Here is an 18,372-nt window from a genome sequence, read left to right on the forward strand (position 1 = left end):
GTTTTATTTTAATAGTTACCCTTAATAATATTTCATGGCAAAACAACGCACAGGTACTCGTCAGAGTATTATTGTTCTGTGGCACAGGTGAACTTCTGTTTTGTACACGAAATATGGTGCAAAATGTTTTCATGAGAAAGCATTTTATAAAAATACTTTAGGCTTAGTCCACTAACTGGGGACAACTAGAAAACACGCTTAATGATTAAGAAGGGATTTATTTTTTATTTAAAACTTTAAATATGCTTTATATTAATGACAGGTTTATGTTCAGCTAGCAACGCCTTTAATTTATCGATGCCTTCGCCGTCAAGTGGTGACGCCTCAAGAAGTAATGGTTTGTGAGGTAGTTCTTTACACAGGCGCGTGTATTGCAACATCAGTAGAGCTTCATTCCTCATCTGTCTGTACGCGGCATCCATCTTGCTAAGGACGAGGATAAACTAAAACAGATATTTATTATAATTAGTTTCACACTTTTGCTCGATTCGTGTTACACTCAAGCTATTCCCAGTTTTACCTAATTCAATCCAATCAGTCTAACTTAATTAATTGCTTTAAATACCGCTTATTAAGTGAGCGCTAAAATAGACTTTAATCGGGATGGTGGGTGCCACTGTTTCACAGAATACTGATATGATCTGGCATGTTAGGTGTTTTTGTTACATTTTGTTTGATTAATGTTTTCTGTGTTCCCAATTTAGCAACAAATTTCGGAATTCCGTATCCTTCTTGGATAATAGTAATTGTATTTGTCCATCTGCGTGACACGAGTCTTCTATAATATAAAGTAATCATACCTTTGCTTTGCTGAGACGTGGGTCAGCTAAAAGTGTGTATAAAAGTACAGCTGCAGCTGATATTTGGCAGAGGTTAGACGTATCAACCACATAAATGACCTGTAATTTTATTATTATAGAATAATACACCGTAATTACTACTTTTAAGTATCTTATAAAATAAATCTTACCTTTTCGACGCCATCCAAATAATTACTCCACAGTGGCGCCATCTCCCCGCCGATTTCTCTTACTGACAGCATCTGTTTCTTCCCGCTCTTGTTCACGTAGTAAATATCGTAAATATTGGTCCCTATAGTTGGTACGGGGCTGTACGTGTTGTCTATACCTTCAGCGTCTTGCAGTTTTTTCAATAGCGTTGTTTTTCCCGATCCCTTCGGCCCCAAGCAGAGCACACTTATTTTCTTATCTGGATCTTCCATGATAGAATAATAGCGTATAAATTATTAGTAGGTGATGCTAAATATTTTCGATGTACGCCGAGGCAAATGAATAGTTTAATCAATATTGTTTCTAAGTTATTCATAAATTGTTTTTTTTACTCGACAATCGATGGCGCTATCATGAACATAAATACATAACTGGCAATCAAAATGATCCAAAAAAAGTGTCCGCAGTTATTTACTTGTTACTAGTGCTATATTAAATTATATGGACAATTACGATTCAAGCAGTGCTTCGTTTTCCTCTCACCACATTGAGCCAAGGACAATGATCCAAAGTTTATGTAAAAAATAATGCAAGACGTGATTCATAATATTGAATAAAAAAGAACTATAATAGTAATTGCGTACGGGTGTAAAACCGACGCAGCGATTGTATTGAATTCTATCTTTATGAAATTAAATCAATATTTGTAAATATAGTTTTAAGGCTAAGGTGATTTGGGCATTTGGGGAGGACGACAGATAGGACAAAGAGAGTTTATAAGGCGAATGTGGATGGAAGAGTTGGTAAGGGTGGACCGCACCGAACCTCCAAATGTCAGATATCTAACATTCTTAGTAAAGGATAGGTAAAAAGTACCCTGAACCGGCGGCATGGAAAAATTGAATTGAAGGTGGAGGAGGCGCTAGAAATATGCCAGAATCGGCAAAATGGCAATCCATAACCTCCGCCTACCTCTATGGGATAGAGACGTGATACTATTTATGTATGAAGGACTACTTTTAAATCACACGTAGTAATTTAGTTTAGTGTTTTTATAGTCACAAAAAAGTGACCCCACTGCAGCTGATGGTAAGTGGAGTTGGGTCCAGATACACTGCCGTTTGACGAGAAACGGTTATACCTTGGCAGTTGACATAACTATGCCGGCTTATTTAAAACCAGATATACACAGGGTGATCCTCGAACGGCAACACATACGTGAGTCACTGTGGGTTTTATGCCCTATGTGCAGTGGTCGCTATACGGACGGATACGAGTATTCTACCACTAGCAGGTACCTATTGTATTATACGTGAGTTAACCAGAAATACGGCGTAATGTGCAGGTTTGTCTTGTATCACAATAAAAATGGGATATTAGGCAGAGTTAGTGCACTATTCACAGCTCTGTTTCTCCTTTTAGGAATTGAGGTGTTCTGCAGTAGGCATCGGAGAATGCAGAGGCTGCTTTAAGGCGAGCGCTTTTAAGCTGGGAATTTTTTTTTGCTCCGCCCGGAGTCTCGCGTCGTTTAGGGCCGCCACAGCATTAATGTATTAACACACTCTCAAATGGTGACATTGCGTATCTAAAATATCTTAATATTAACCCAATAGGTATTGCCGGCGTGGGATCAGGCGCGTGTAACTGTTAAATGTATTTATTAACGTTGCCAACACCGTTCCAAATAAGGTAGTACTTGTTCTCGACACGAGATAAAGTCTAAATAAACTTGATGTTTGTAAAGTTGTAGTCAAACTTGTGCAGGCAAGGGACAGTGGCAAGTCAGTACGTTTTTGATACGATATCTTTCCAAAATTTTATATAAACGCAACTGCATTTCCAACATCGAATAGCGTCCGTATTCAGATTTTTTACTCAATCTAATTTTGTTGATATCCTATTTTATTAAAAGTTGAATTAAATTCGTGACTGAGCAACGCCTGCCAATAAATAATAGCAATGTTAGATGGCTGTTCAGAAGTTAGTCAAAGCTTAAACAATGGTTTTGCTTCTTGGAACTAGTAAGGAGAGATATAGAGAGCAGGAGTCGTAACTTCGGACTGTCAATTCTGTGCAGTTATACTGTTGCCTGACGCTGTGTAATTTACAAGATACTATACCTGTACACACTACCAAATTCCTCAAGTTAAGGTATAACACATAAACTCTTCTTACCAGATAGAGACAAAACTTCTATAGATGGTGCATACGCAGACCTTGTCAAACGTTTTATTTTTAAGTTCTGAAATGTTTGTAACTTACCACTGACTTGCCGTCGTGGTGTTTATTAAGATATTAAAGATTGCTCGCTTCAATATACGATAGTATACACTCAGGTGTCATGAATGAACCGTACCCGAGTGTGGCCGAAACTTTACGCGTAGTTTGGTGGCGGTTGTCAGATGCGTTTCACGTACCTTTCACTGGACGCTATCAGCCTCCAGGACTGTTGCAAATGATGCATTTTGCTTGGCAGTCGTGCCTCTATCTACAATGTAGATTGTGCGCGCGACGTGGCCAATGTACCCGGGAGGGCGTATTGGATCGTGGTGCTTAAAAGTAAGAGTATTATTATTATTTTTACGAAATGAAGAGAGGAGTAGTTTTCTTATCGAACCAAATAATAATAATATCAGCCCTGTATTATATACTGTCCCATCGCTGGGCACGGGCCTCCTCTACCACTGAGAAGGATTAGGCCTTAGCCTACGCTACGCAGTCACCCTGGTCTAGTACGGATTGGTTACTTCACACACCTTCAAAACTCCGATCAGGTATGCAGGTTTCCTCACAATGTTTTCCTTCACCGTTAAAGCAAGCGATAATTCACAAAGAATATACACATATTTTTTAAAGAAGTCAGAAGTTTATACCCTTGAGATTTAGACCTGCGGACATTAGTCTCGGCAGACCGTTCCGCACCCTAGTCTATCGAAACAAATGTTTATTTTAAATGCTTGAACTGCATTGTGCTCATTACACTGAGTTAGTCACAGAGTTCTGAATATTTCTTACGCTACAATGTCTTCCAAACCTGAAACATTTTGCACTCATCTCTACTTGATAGCAGATGCAGACAATGTGGTGGTTATCTAAACAGATTAACGCATATGAGATTTAGAAAACGCTTGTTATTATCCACGGTAACTTGTTCACTTTTTGTTATATTTTTTTATTCGGGCACGATAAAATGAAGCTCAACTTGAAGGTGCTATGGAGTCAGTAATCCTAATATCACAATGTCGACTAACGGAGCACATTGTGTTCTTCAAGAGTCGTCAACATTGTGCCGGCCTATTTGTATATTATTTATATATACATACATTTTAAGTTTAATGGCACTTTTTAACCTCCTAAAAGAAGGTTGCTACCTCACCGCACCTACATCTCGCAACAACAGAAAGTGAAATCGTTAATCTGTCCAATTTAAAATCCAATAATGTCGTATTATCGATTTGCGACGTAATAAAATAATAAAAAGTGAAATGATATAGCAGAGGTTTAATTTCCCCGTGCGCGTACGCAGAGCTTGCCAAGAGAGCAACACTTTCTGTCGCGTACATTCTGTCGAGTATCGGGTAAATTCTCGGTTTCGTGTTACAGACAATATGATTTATCGACGACTAAATTGTTTGCTTTCAATAATAGGAGTACATTTTTAATGAATTTCCATTGTTTTGAAATAATTTATCTAATTGTGCGGGGTTGTGACTGGTAGTATTAATATTTCAGTCTCAGATAATAAATATTACACCAAGTTGTATTCTTCGATTAAAGAGCTCAAGTCAATGGTTAAACAGTGAACACTCCCGCTATATACAATTTTCACTATGTCGTTTTTAATTTAATGGAAGAACTTTTTCTTACTTAATTCAGGGAAACTAAACACAAGAGTTTTTTACCTTAAAGATTACATTACTCAGATTACGAAGTATTAAAAGCCTGGCTAAGAAGTGTTTTTCTATTCTAGCATTAAAAAACTGCCAAGATGCCACTTCCCACTCCACTACTTAATAACAAAAAAAAATCTATAAGTACAGTGTACACACAAAATACAAATCTATGTTACCCACATTAGACTAAAAGAGACCACATTCCACGCACAGTTGTTCGTCCCGCGGCGGCACCCAATCTACATCACGAACAAATGTCACATACCGAGTAATAGTGCGTCCCTTTCTACGCCTCCATAGATAATTAGTAAAATATTAGTTTTCGTGTCATGAGATGATGGAGTTTTAAGTTTTAATAATAGTGGCTGCGATGCCGGCTCTAAATGTTAGTGATTAGCTAATAGTTGGGCTGTTTGAAGGCACGCACTACTAACCGCCATTTTCAATAAATTAACCCAATCGCCTTTTTTGATCTATCTCAAAAATCGACCAATCAGAAGAGTTTTTTTCGACAGGATCACAATGATTTATTTTGATTGGTTCATTCTTCGAATCGAAAGATGGGGTTACATACATACATACATAATTTCACGCATTTATCCCCGAAGGGGTATGCAGAGGCGCAACTAGGGCACCCACTTTTCGCCAAGTATGTTCCGTCCCATGATGTGATAGGGGGCGAGCCTATCGCCATATCGGGCACAAATTCCAGACTCCGGCCTGATACTGAGCAGAAAAACCCAAATATCACTTTGCCCGACCCGGGATTCGAACCCAGGACCTCAGAGCGCTATTGTACCGGACATGCAATACAACTACGCCACCGAGGCAGTCGGTCGAAAGATGGGGTTGGGATAGTTTATTGTTACGGCTGTATATCGATGGCTCCTAAGTAAAATATTGTGTGTAAATTAATTGCATTTTTCTCTTTTTTATTGTTTCGTGATCTGTGTACGGTTTACTACCAAACTCATTAAAAAATAAATAAATAAAGCTTTTGCAGCGTTATGGACACACTACGCATTTTCTTCGTTCGTATATTTCACTCGAAATACTAAAGCAAATATCATGCTATCACTTCATGTTGGTTTTCTATAAGACATTACCCCAGCCGGCCAACCCATTCATACTATAACTTTAGTTGCTTTAGTGCTTTTCTACTCAACTTCAGTGCTCATATTAATATGGATTCACAAAATGTAAGCTGACGATGACGCAGTGTAACCGTGACATGTTATAAATTAATATAATCTAAAGTATAATATTAAGAAGGTAATTTTTAAAGTTTTCTAATTGAGTATGTTTACACTACTTTAATGCTATATGCAATGAAATGTTTTGAATTAATTCATTAATTCATTTTAATTACGCCTAAAACCTTGGTAGTCGTAATTTAAATATATTAGCTCTAGGAACTACTGATTGAATAAAAACACATTTAATGTATCTCTGTAATATGTGCTGCTTATAGTGTTGGGTGCATAATAGAGTTTATTTGTAGATCACGCTGGTCTAATACGCCTGATTTGGATAGCCAGAGTTCACGTATTTTAATTCTTACGAAGAACTTTCATGTGAGCAGGTTTCTGCATTTACACTCTCTCTGTAGTCTTGAGCACTTGAGACAGTGTTACATTATAAAACAAAATATGCTTTTATTCATTTAAAGTAATTTTTTTTTACGCCTAGACAAATTCGCAGGTATGAGCTAGTTAAAAAATCCACCGATAAGTTTATTGTAGTAGCGAACTTGAGACCTCCTCGTCACCACTCCCGCCAAGCTATCGCGTTAATACATTTAGTTAAAACATTATTTAGAGATAAGCGGGGTCCTTGTCAAGTGTGTGCTCCTCATGATACGGCCGTGTGACCCACATTTCAAAATTTACATTCGAATACGAGTCGTTTGTTAAACTTTTTTAGGTTAGAACTTTTTGTGCAACTGAATTACGAGAAGGCGCTGTAGTAGTTGTAACTGCCCGGAGATATTATACCAGAATGGCTTAGCATGGCGCTCGTTGCACTGTAAAAAGTTATTATGCTTTTTACTTTATTATTACTTCTACAGATATATGTTAAAATAGAGATGATGTAATTGAGAGTAGTGTTTTATTAAGTTATACGGTAATACTGTAGTTGTAGTTTAAAAAATATATTCAAAAAGAAAAGTAGGTCAACTTGTGAATAATTTGTACGTTTGCAACTCAAATTCTAAGTGCAAAAAAGTTTTATATTTTTATTTTAAAAGTCGAACGTAAAGATTTAAATAAAAATATCATAATTCAAAAAGTTATAATTCTAAAATAATATTCTGTACAGACGGACAGAACACCAGCAAAATACCATAGTAATTCATACTAGTTAGAGCCTTAAAAAAACGAATCATCTCCCCTCCTCGGCAAGTGAGGTTAGCAACTGGTTGGCTCGCGAATTTCGGCGCGCCGCACTGCGTAACTAGGGCAAGCCGCCCTTGACCCACTGCCTCACTGCCAGCGGGCGCTCGCCATTGTTTTTCAACAATCAATAAATAATACACCGGGCAAAACTTTACGCGCGCATTTACGCAACGCGGACTCATCGCCGCCATCTTTTCAAATTTGACGTTTGCACTTTTTTTAGGTCAGTATGATTGAGGTGCAACAGTATGCAGCCTAAACTTATGTAATAAATAAATATTTATGTGGAACGACCTTACTACTAATGGCCGGATCATTACCAACTTTTATTACTAATTCATCAATTTAATGACAGGCGGTACGTTTATTAGCGAGGATGTGTGGTGCAAAGTATAAAGTGATCTTTTTAGCTTGTATTCTTGAATTTTATTTTCTGTAAGATAGCTTAGCAAGACTACATTTATTCTTAATTCCGTTTTTATTACACATAAACTTGCCAGCTAGTTTAACTAGTAGAGTATAGTCATAATATCTTACTAATGTTATAAATGCTAAAGTTTATGAAAATGTTTGAATGTTTGTTAAAAGTATACGCAGAAACAGTTTAACGGATTTGAATGAAATTTGGCGTACGGATAGACCAAGTCCTGAATTAACACATATACTACTTTTTGTATTGGTAATTTGCTTCCATGGGAAATAATGGCATTTTTTGCACTGGCGTTGTACAAGTGACGCTATAAATCGTTATAGTGTTGTAGAAACTTTTATAGCGGGAGAGCTTGTTACGCTGGAGAAGCTGCGAGGAACAGCTAGTATAAAATGTACCTATTTTAAAAAGCACCATCCTTGTGCTAAAGGTCACGCAAGATTTTAAAATTGAAATTATGAAGAAACGCGGGAAAGTGTAAATCAATAATTTTGACAGAAGCGCAACCTTCAATTGTTTGAGGCGCGTGGTAGGTACACGCAGTGATTCATTAATTACTATAAGCAGCATTAAGTGGTCATCAGCGAGCGGCAGCGACGGCCGACGACGGTGCGATGCGAGCGACCTTGCCGAGGCTATTTTTCACAGCCAGAACCCACCAATGCTATTCAACGTTATCTATTAGGTATTTCTATGTGTACTTGGTTAAAACAATGAAATAAAACCGCGACCTTCTTATTGTATAATTAAGTATTAGTTTAAACAATCACACAGCGTTGTTTTGTTTTTAATTTGTATTTTTACAATTTAATTTTCGACCGCATCGCGTCGATCGGCGAGTTTTAACTTGATTGAAAATATCGCTTGATCATAAGTACATTGCGTGTTTGAGTTTCATAGACAAGCACACGTATACTTGTAGGAATAAATTAAATAAATACATACATAAACGTTACGCGGTGGCCGCCAAGGAAGGTCGACACGTAGACCGCCCGGCCGAACTACATGCTGTATTCGGTCAGTGATTTGAATCTGTTCTGGCGTTTTAATATGTTAATTAACTTCCTTAGTTTAAAAATCTAGAGCTACTCTTTATTTTTTACAGTTATGGAAAATCAAATTAGCAACCCGGCCATTTGGTCGGATCATCGCCCATGAACATCTATAATGTTAAAAGATTCGTGGGTGCGTTGCTGACCTTTTAGGCGAGGAGTGGCGAGTTGGGCATTAGGCCTCCGGCAATCTTGCTGGCAATACTAAGTGCCATGCCGTAACGATGCTGTGCATCCGTCTCGATTTTTGTGAGAAAGTAGTATTTGGTAGAACGTCAGTCAAGTCGATTCATTCATAATATAGACATAATTGGTTAAGAAGTTTTCTTTCGGTAATAAGGAATCTAAAACAATTATTTAAATATTTTATTTCCGTCCACTTTTACGTATACGATAAATAGTTTAAACACGTGTTTGTTTTAAACCATCAGCTTTATAGTATTTCAATAATGGCTGTTATTTGATGACTATTTTTTTTATGTCACTAGTTAAAGAGTCAAACCGAAACATAGACGTTATTTGTCTATTAACTTATTTATTACTGTGTGTGTAAAACCTTTTTGTTTTAAAAATAATTAATATATTTATTGCTACACAACGCGATAAATATAGATTTCCAAATAAACTTTGGTCAAATTTCAATTGTTGCACAAGGTTGCGTAAGTATGTAACTATTTTTTATATAGTTAAAAACTATTATAAGCTGTAGCAAATATGACATTGAATCTTAAATGTTTGGTCACATGGTTTATTAGATCTAGAGGGTCATAATGCAGCCTTACATTATTTATTGAAATATCACTGCTTTACATAATATTAAATGCATATCGTTAGTTATATGTATAATGTGGAATTCACTTCTCAATTAAGTATATTTTTAACTTAATGTTAGGGAGATTATAATTTAAGGAACGACTACGCTGTCCATATTCTGAAGGGGAACATCTAAAACTCAGTATAAAGTTCTGCGTGACGCCGCATTGAAGTTATTTGAGGTATTAGATGTAAAGCGTCATAGTGAAAATCCGCCCAGTAGTTTTCTTTCAATGTTTTATTATACATAATATATGTATAGATTTTGAATTAGGATGATGAAATGATTATGATTTCATGCATGAAAGCTTTATCGATAGCACAGTATTAAATTCGGTAAGATGTTATTTGAAAATGACTCATTATGTATATTGTATTGAATATTTTTTAGCATGATCAGGGGGACAAAGCAACAGAAATTTGTCGTGTGGAATTTTATTCTTTTCAATTGTATACTGCCTTTAGCTTATAACAAATTGTGCCTTTTAGCCCTTTTTATAATAAACAAAAAAAATATCAAATATTTTGCTGTTTTGCCTAATCCACGGCAAGGTGCGGATTAGTTCATAATAATGAGGTTGATATTCACATTGTTTTAGTGAAAATTTCACCTTGTTCACAAAGCAGATTAAAAACTAAGGCACCGGTGACCCCGATCATGGCAACAGAAAAACAAAATGTCTCTGTAACGAGAGAACTTTTTTAAGATTTCTTTTTTAGTGCTCCTCAGCTAAATCTTTTGTAGTGTTTTTTCATGTTTCAAGGAAATTCGTGAAGTGAAAAAAATAATAGATAATTTTTATCTCTATTCAAGTTTCACTGGCGTTTTATGGTAAAAGGTCGAGGTCGCTGTGGACTTAAACTCCGACATATATCGCTGACGGAGCAGGCAGAGATGTAAATGGCGTGTTCGGGTTTTATGGAATTCCGTTCAATATCGTAATTGGGCGAGACTTTTAATCAAATATCAATTTTATTTTTATTCTATTCTTTGCTCTTTCACATATTATATGTTAAATATTAACACATATTTAACATTGATGGATTGGCTACACACTGGTCTCAAGCAATAGCTATCTATTACTGCGTAATTCCATGCCAAGACAAATGAAACATCAAAGGTCATGTGACATAAATGGTGTTAAATTGCTGACTATGTATGAAATTGATAAGTTTGTGAAAGTAGAAACTTTGGTAAACTATTATCTTTGTATGTATCCAGTAGTCTTAACGTTGGAGACTATGGAGAGTGCTTCAATGGGTATAGTTTGGTTGTATTCTATGCATCATCATAGCCATGCTATTTAAGTAAAGATAGTATAAATGATTGTCAAATATAGTCAAAATATTTTACGACAGTTGATAGTTAACAAATTCTTGTCTGTTTTTGGTCGGTCTTTTTTATACCTGCACGATAAACTGACCCTACTGCATCTGATGGTAAGTGGTATACGGTACAATAGCATGTTGACTGACGAGAGATGATTACCCCTCCGCATGGTCCTTCCTATTATGCACGAATGTTGGAACCAGATATACACAGGCTGATCTCGGATCACGATCCACGCACTTGGTCTACTTTGTCGATTTTTAACACCATTGGTCGCTATCCGGGCGGATAGAAAATATATCCTACTACCAGTATCGCCTTTCATCTCTTCTAACCAGCATAATTGTGGCGACCGATGGGTAGACCGTTATTAATTAACATTAAATTTAGAGTACAGTGTTAATTCACCATCAGATTACCAAACTTCTCAGTTACCTGTTGATTTAAACCTTAACTAAATGTCATTTAAACCTGTCATTTACTGACATGGTGACATTGTAATTGGATAACTCGCCGAATAAATGTCAAGTGTGATTGTCAGTCGATCATGACAACCCAGAAGTTCATGACAATTCGTAGAGCATATACGGTTTTAAGGGACATGTCCCACTGGTGGAGAGTAGCGTATATCATGTCTATTTAGAAACTAAAAGTAAAGTGTAGAATGACTAAAATATTTAGTGCTGAAAGAACAGTATGGTAAATATGGTGAAAAATCAGAGTAGTTAATTTCGACAATATGTGTTATGGCATTAGGCGGTGTAGATCCTTCGAGTAAGATATTCATAATCGTTGTGGTCGTTTCTCCTTATATGATTGCTTATCTTACAATTAATTGAAATGTAGCATTTTCCGTGAGCAGTAAAGAGAAATGAGAAGACGGGACTTTTGTGGTCACAGTTTGACGCTATAGTATGAACGAGTGAGGAAACAACTAGCGACCGTTTATGAGCAAGAAAATATCTGATAGTAAATCGTTGGCACTGAGACAGACGCCTTAATTTCGCAATATCATGTTCAAATGTTTTAATGATATAATGATTGTTGTTTTAAGATTAGTTAATGTAAATAATTCAGTTTACTTTGTATTTGGTAGCGTATTTGCTGTGGATGTGTTTAAGTAAAACGAGTCACGACTTCGCGATTTATTGGCCTTAGATTGTAAGTGTAGACGGTCTGAAGAACATTGTCTTGAATAGCGGCGGTCTAGGAGGTAACAGGCTAGTTGTGTTTTAGCAATGGTAGGTCTTAGCGTTAATTGTTAGCTAATGAGGGTTTTTTCTTTGCTTTTAATTATAAATTATCTAATTTACAAGAAAGAAAAGAGATAAAAAGTATAATTATTTCTAAACACGCAACACACCTTTTAAAGCAATATTGTGTTGCAGAACGTATTCGTTTTTAAGACTGGGTCGTTTGGATGACGCCAACTCCTTTTAAGAAGTCTGATAGGCAAATCGTGATAGAAATTTCATGTCATGCCCTAATTTCAAACTCTACTTAGTACGTCGTTCGCGACATATGCCCGTTGCTACTAGATCAAGAAAGCTACAATAAAAGACATGAAATATATATTTATAGGGCATTTATAACTTTCTATCATACATTTCAATCGGTCATGATAACTAATTCCTGTATACTATAAAAAGTTTAATTCATATCGTGCCGTATCGTTGTCGTGTCGGTGCCGGAGTCGTTTCACTGTCACTTTCCGTCATGCGATATCGGAGTGGTGCGCGTGCGCAGTGAAAGGTGCCACGTAACCGTACCAAATAAAGAAATTTTAACAATATTCACACTATTGTGATTGGAGTATAGTTTCACATGATACGGAATAAACAATTAGCTGTGGTTAAGCTAGGGCATTTCTTTTAATGCTTTGATGGCGGATAGAGGAGTATTTATATCCATCAAGCACCAGTGTGTGTGTTGTTTATTTTTCGTATTTGGTTTTAGATTGTAGGATATTATAGCCGATGTAACAACTGGATAGGACGTAACCTTTTAAACATAAGTTTGTATATAGGGTAAGTATAAATATATTGTTTATGGTCTGTGATTGCGTTTAAGATCCTTCGAGTTTGAGTAGCTTGAGTGATCTGTAAAGAAGATTTTTTTTTCTATTTAATTATTAATGCGCAATACACAATTAATAGATAATTACAATTGCGTTGTAGCATTACTTGATTTCCTCTTCCTGTCAAGCAAGTGAAAAGTAGTAAATAAATGAATGCAGGAAAAACAGCCTATTAATATGACCGCTTCACGCAGCTATCTCAGTTCAACAAGATACCTCGAGGCCGTCCCGTATGCGCCGATGAAGGTCACCTCGAGTTTTGGTTGGTATGCCGGCGTAGGGCATATATAGGGGCAGGAATTCGGTCCAATGCTCGTTCGGATGATGCTGTACTCCCGATTATCGACATTAGGCCGTAAGACCGGTGATACCAACATAACCGTTCCACTGAACCCTGTTGTAGTGGTAGCGATAACGTGTTTTTTCCCCGGGAAAAAAGTCTATTATTATATAATATTATTTCTTATTATTACTTTTATTTTCTTGTCAAAGAAATAAAAGTAGTGAATAAATAAGATGGAAAGTGGTCTGTTGGAGTCGTATCTGACTGTCAGATGCATAAACCAGCGAAATGGAAAGAAAAATATGAGACTAAAGGTACAATTCCTACGACGATCAAATTTTTTTTTTGAGACACTCGAAATACTCGGCATAGACGTGATATAGGGCTATAATTATGAACAAATGATGCACTAGTTGCGTCTCTACTCATCCCTCAGTGCATAAAGGCGTGAACTTTCGTGTACAATGAGATTGCATTTTACTTTTGTATGGTTAATGCATAGCGCAGATTTCTTTAACATGCAATGTAATTTATTATAATTATAATATAATTTCTCCTCAGCATTAGATACTTATATCTGGCACAGTGAGGGACTACTGAGACTTGAGAGTAATGATGGCAACCATATTTTTTTATCATCAGCACGGCGCCGCGTGATATTGGAACATATTTACCCTTAATATACTTTTATTACCTGTAGCTAGCTTGAAATTGATTATACTGATTAGTGATGACGTATATTAATTCAAAAATAATGTCTGCGGTCATGCGTCCTGAGGATCACGATTTAAGTCCAGCGCCATCTGGTAGAATAAAATAATGCCTTCTTTGAGCTGTCATGTTTGCCTGCAAACATTCAGATGCTTCAAGAGTTAAACACACATGTTATTACATTTTAAGACTCCGGGTTGATACTGAGTAGAAAAGCCCAATATCACTTTACCCGACACGGGAATAGAATCCGAGACCTTATCACGGCTGGCGTATTGTATTAGCTTATCTAGTCAGGTGCCAAATACTGTTCCATCAGCTAACCTTAAGGTTTTTATTTTTTTAAATTTGTTTGAATGACGAGACGAGCTTGCCGTTCACTTGATGGTAAGCGATACGACCACCCATAAACAGAAACATCATCCAACATCTTGAATCACAAAGTATTGTTTGGTATTCCACTGCGCTCGCCATCCTGAGACATGAGATATTAAGTCTTATTATGTCCAGTAATTACACTGGCTACATGTCCTTCAAACCAGAATACAACAGTGACTACACACTGTTGTTTGGCGGCAGAAAAAGACATTGCGGTGGTACCTACCCAGGCGGACTCTCACATATGAGAGACCTACCACCAGTAAAGTTTTCAAACACCTGTACATTTCTCTTTATTAAACTGAGTTTGTATTGGACATAAGCACCGATTAACATGTTAAATTTTATGTAAATGTAAACTTGTAGAAAGTTATGCATAAGCGATTCACTGCAGATAATCTCTGGTTATGTAACAAACATATGCAAACTGCGTTTAGTATCATTGACCGTGATTTTACAAGCCAATTTAAACATAATTTTACTAGTTCTGTGGGATAGTCGGTATAATTATGCCGGTCTGGTTAACTGGATGTATTTGTAAGAGGGCGAGGAAGATAAAGACAAGGATTTAGAAATTATGAACATCTCATAGAAGTTACATAAAAATGTAAATGTACAATTATAGCTTAAGGTCGCGTTTCTCCTAAAGTGGATAGTCCCAGTCTGGAACTGGCTTCACGTAACCTAACACTTACATGGTTAACCTACTATTTTTATAAACTATTTTTTTAGATATAATAATTGTAAGTAATAAAGTAAGCATTGAAAGTAATAATTGCGTTGTGCGAAAAAACGTCCGCGGTGCACCGAGCGATGAGATGTCTTTAAATGACCCCAGAGTTCGATCTCTCATAAAATAATTTAAGATCTACAACTATTTGCTTCGCCCAGTTACGGGAACTGAAGTTGGCTTGCATTAACACAGCAGCAGTATATGTAGCAGTCAGGGCTATGTATGACAGCTGAATGTTACAATTCGCGTTCTAATTTTCGAAATTACCTCCGTTCCAGAACGTTCTCTTATACACCTGAAATAAGTCGTGAATCAACGGGAACGTCATTCTTGCCAATAAGATCGTTAACCCCTTACATCAAAATGCTGCTCATTATACATTGACAAGTTTTTTGACAAGATCGCCTGGTGGTAAGCGTCACGTTTGTTCATAACTTCTAATTATATGGTACTGGATAGCACTGGCCTAATATGTTGAGTTTCATAATGATCAATTATACTGGCAGATTAAGCAACAGTAATTGATGTTTGTGGAATTGTTTGTCAAATGTTTGTGTGATCTGCAAATATTTGTATCGAGAAAGGGTTTGTGGTAAAGGCTCTAATATTTGACACCCACAAGACTTGTAAATTAAAGATTAGGTATTTGTATCGCTGTTGGGGTATTTACTTTGTCAATGGATCGAACGAAACCGCGTGAGGAACGCATGCGATCAAAAAATCAGCGATAAGTGTTACCACATCGATAGCTTCATTAATTAACCATTTTTATCTACATTACAATGATACGTTGTCCTTTTCCATCTTATAAGTAGGTGTATACATCCATCCCGTTCTATAGCATCACAGTCGGCGGGCAATGTTATCGCGGCGCGAAAGTGGCGGGTCGCGTGCGCGTGCGCCGGTGAAAGAGTCAACGACCTCCGCGGGAGCAACGAACGTCTTTGCGCTGGCGCATTGTGCCGAACGCAACAGCCCCCCTCGCGTCACACCCCGCGTCCCCGGCATCCCTCCTCACCCCGCCGCACCTCTCACAACGCACGCACGTATTTAGTATAGAGCTGTTAGTTTCGCGAAAAAATATTTTTTGAGAAAATTTGGAAAAAAATCTGTAACCAAAATAAATGTAATTGATCTTATGAGTTTTACCAAAATCTGGCAAGGTTTTTTTTAGTACTCAAGCAAAGTTTCAAATGATCGGCACTGTCTAAGGACAGAAAGCAGGAAGTCAATTTCATACGTCAAGGAATCGGCAAATGCACATTAAATAGGACAGACGAGCAAAATTTTTACGATATTCGCCGACCACAACTTCATCGAGTGCAATGTACTTACTTCTTTGAATCAGGTGCGGTGTCACTTGCCAAAAGAATAAAACAAATACTTTCATTGAAATTTAACGCGCGGGCTGAGGTAATGAATGAAGATGATCTGAAACAAATTAATAAATTACGCTGTAAAACAAACACTTTAAATGCTAATGACTATGAATAATATCTACGTAACAGCATTGCGATTATAATTATTGTTGACATATGAAAGTTAATAATGTATAAAAAGTCCTCTTTATGAAATTTTTTATGTTTCTCGTGATCGCAAAATAACCAGTAACTGTCGAAGCTACGTCAGCCGTTACGAAAAATACGAATAGTGATATAATCTTATCTCTGAAGGTCACAAACTGATACGTAGGTATATGTCTAAAGTTTTGTTTCAAACGTCTTGCATTTGCGATTTTTTCTCTAGTATAGTAATAGTATGCTCTGGTGACAGCGATAACATTGTTTATCGCTTTCACTGATGCTTGCCAATCACGGTCATTTTTAATACTCTCATTTCATCATATAAAATTACGAACTAATATTTCTTACACGTGTATTAATTATATTATATTATCACAAATTTACTAGGTAATGCGCGGTTTCCTTCAAGCTCCCTCACAAAAAATCTATCATAATAATCTGTTTTTCTTTGTATTTTATAGTCTATATTATTTATTACACATTTTTACATAATTTCAAGTCAAAATGTGTAGAAAGATTCAGAGAAAAATCTTATATTTTTTTTTATCTTAGCTGCTCTCTCCCGCGTCGCATAAGTAGTTAACTACTAATATGGGATGTCCAAATTTGGAATGTAGGTAGGTCAAAGTGATTAGCCGTTATAAAATAATGATAAAAATTATGTCGTCGTTTATTTCAGTAGTGACTTAATTCGAAATACTGATCAGGTTATTCACAGTTAATGAATAGCAAATTGTAGAATTATATTTATTCTTCATTTATGTAGTCATACATGAAAACTACAATTGATATCTAGCACTAATTCGCAGTCTGATTTGATCTAATCTACAATTCTTCAGATTTAATAAAACCTCTGCATTTCAGAACGTCTTTTTTTGAGAAAATAAATAATTAAATTGGCAGTATGGTGAACATACAATGCCTTACTCATCTCAACTACTGTTCCTTTCCTATAACAGGTAATGAAATTAGAGAGCTATCCGAAATATCACTTGTTCCTAACATGAAAACCCGCAATATATGGCCGGTGTGTCGAACTCCGTATGATATAACCGGTGCAATGCATTAGACGCACACACGCGCGCGATGCAATCCACTCACAAGCACACATACAAGCCGGCAATAGACCGTCGGCGCGCGCTCACACTGGAGCCTTGTCTAGGAGTTAGAAAATATTAGATTTTAACCCAGCAAGTGCTCTATGGTAAGTAAAATTTGATGAATGCTATGAATGTGTATGCGCATTATTATTGTAAGTCATGTCCTTTGATATTAAATAGACTGTTTTAGGAATGAGAGCGCTTCGCTAATACGTGTCATTATAAGGGAATATTTTGCTTCTGTGTGGGTTTCAGGCTGTGATAGGTAGATAAAATATAATACACGACTACAACATTTGTAATAAAAAAATGATACTACACAACATTAATGTAAATTAGGAACCTAAGTTTTAGCTATTATAAAATATAATTTAAATTCACAGTATAATATGTATTTTGAAAAAAAAATTATGTAATTCGTTGTATTTACCATTTTTTTTGTTAGGTCCAAAACGAAACACATCCTATGTTTAAGGATTATGGTCTGTAAAATTATATAAATATAATCGAGATATGACCTTTCATTTAATCATTCTTAGTTTAAATGGTTATAATATCTACCAAGTTATTTTTTTTTTCAAGGTTTGATTGGTTCATTAAACTGGTTTGTTATTTGTGAATATCAACTTTATTCGTTGTAAGCATTCTCATAAAACGAGTTAAAATCACCTTTACGCGAGACTAAAAGATAAATAAACAATTT

General features: G+C 36.3%; 1 protein-coding gene across 1 annotated transcript; it reads right to left on the reverse strand.

The window, feature by feature from the left end:
• Positions 1 to 204: 204 nt before the first annotated feature.
• Positions 205 to 1,259, reverse strand: LOC115448397 (ADP-ribosylation factor-like protein 16). Its single transcript, XM_030175816.2, has 3 exons — positions 971 to 1,259; positions 801 to 899; positions 205 to 443 (listed from the first exon to the last, which is right to left on the reverse strand). The coding sequence occupies exons 1-3, from the start codon at positions 1,220 to 1,222 to the stop codon at positions 237 to 239; spliced, it is 558 nt and encodes a 185-aa protein (XP_030031676.2). The 5' UTR covers positions 1,223 to 1,259; the 3' UTR covers positions 205 to 236.
• Positions 1,260 to 18,372: the final 17,113 nt, after the last annotated feature.

The sequence above is a fragment of the Manduca sexta genome, chromosome 28 (assembly GCF_014839805.1).
Source record: "Manduca sexta isolate Smith_Timp_Sample1 chromosome 28, JHU_Msex_v1.0, whole genome shotgun sequence".
Classification (NCBI taxonomy): Eukaryota; Metazoa; Arthropoda; class Insecta; order Lepidoptera; family Sphingidae; genus Manduca; species Manduca sexta.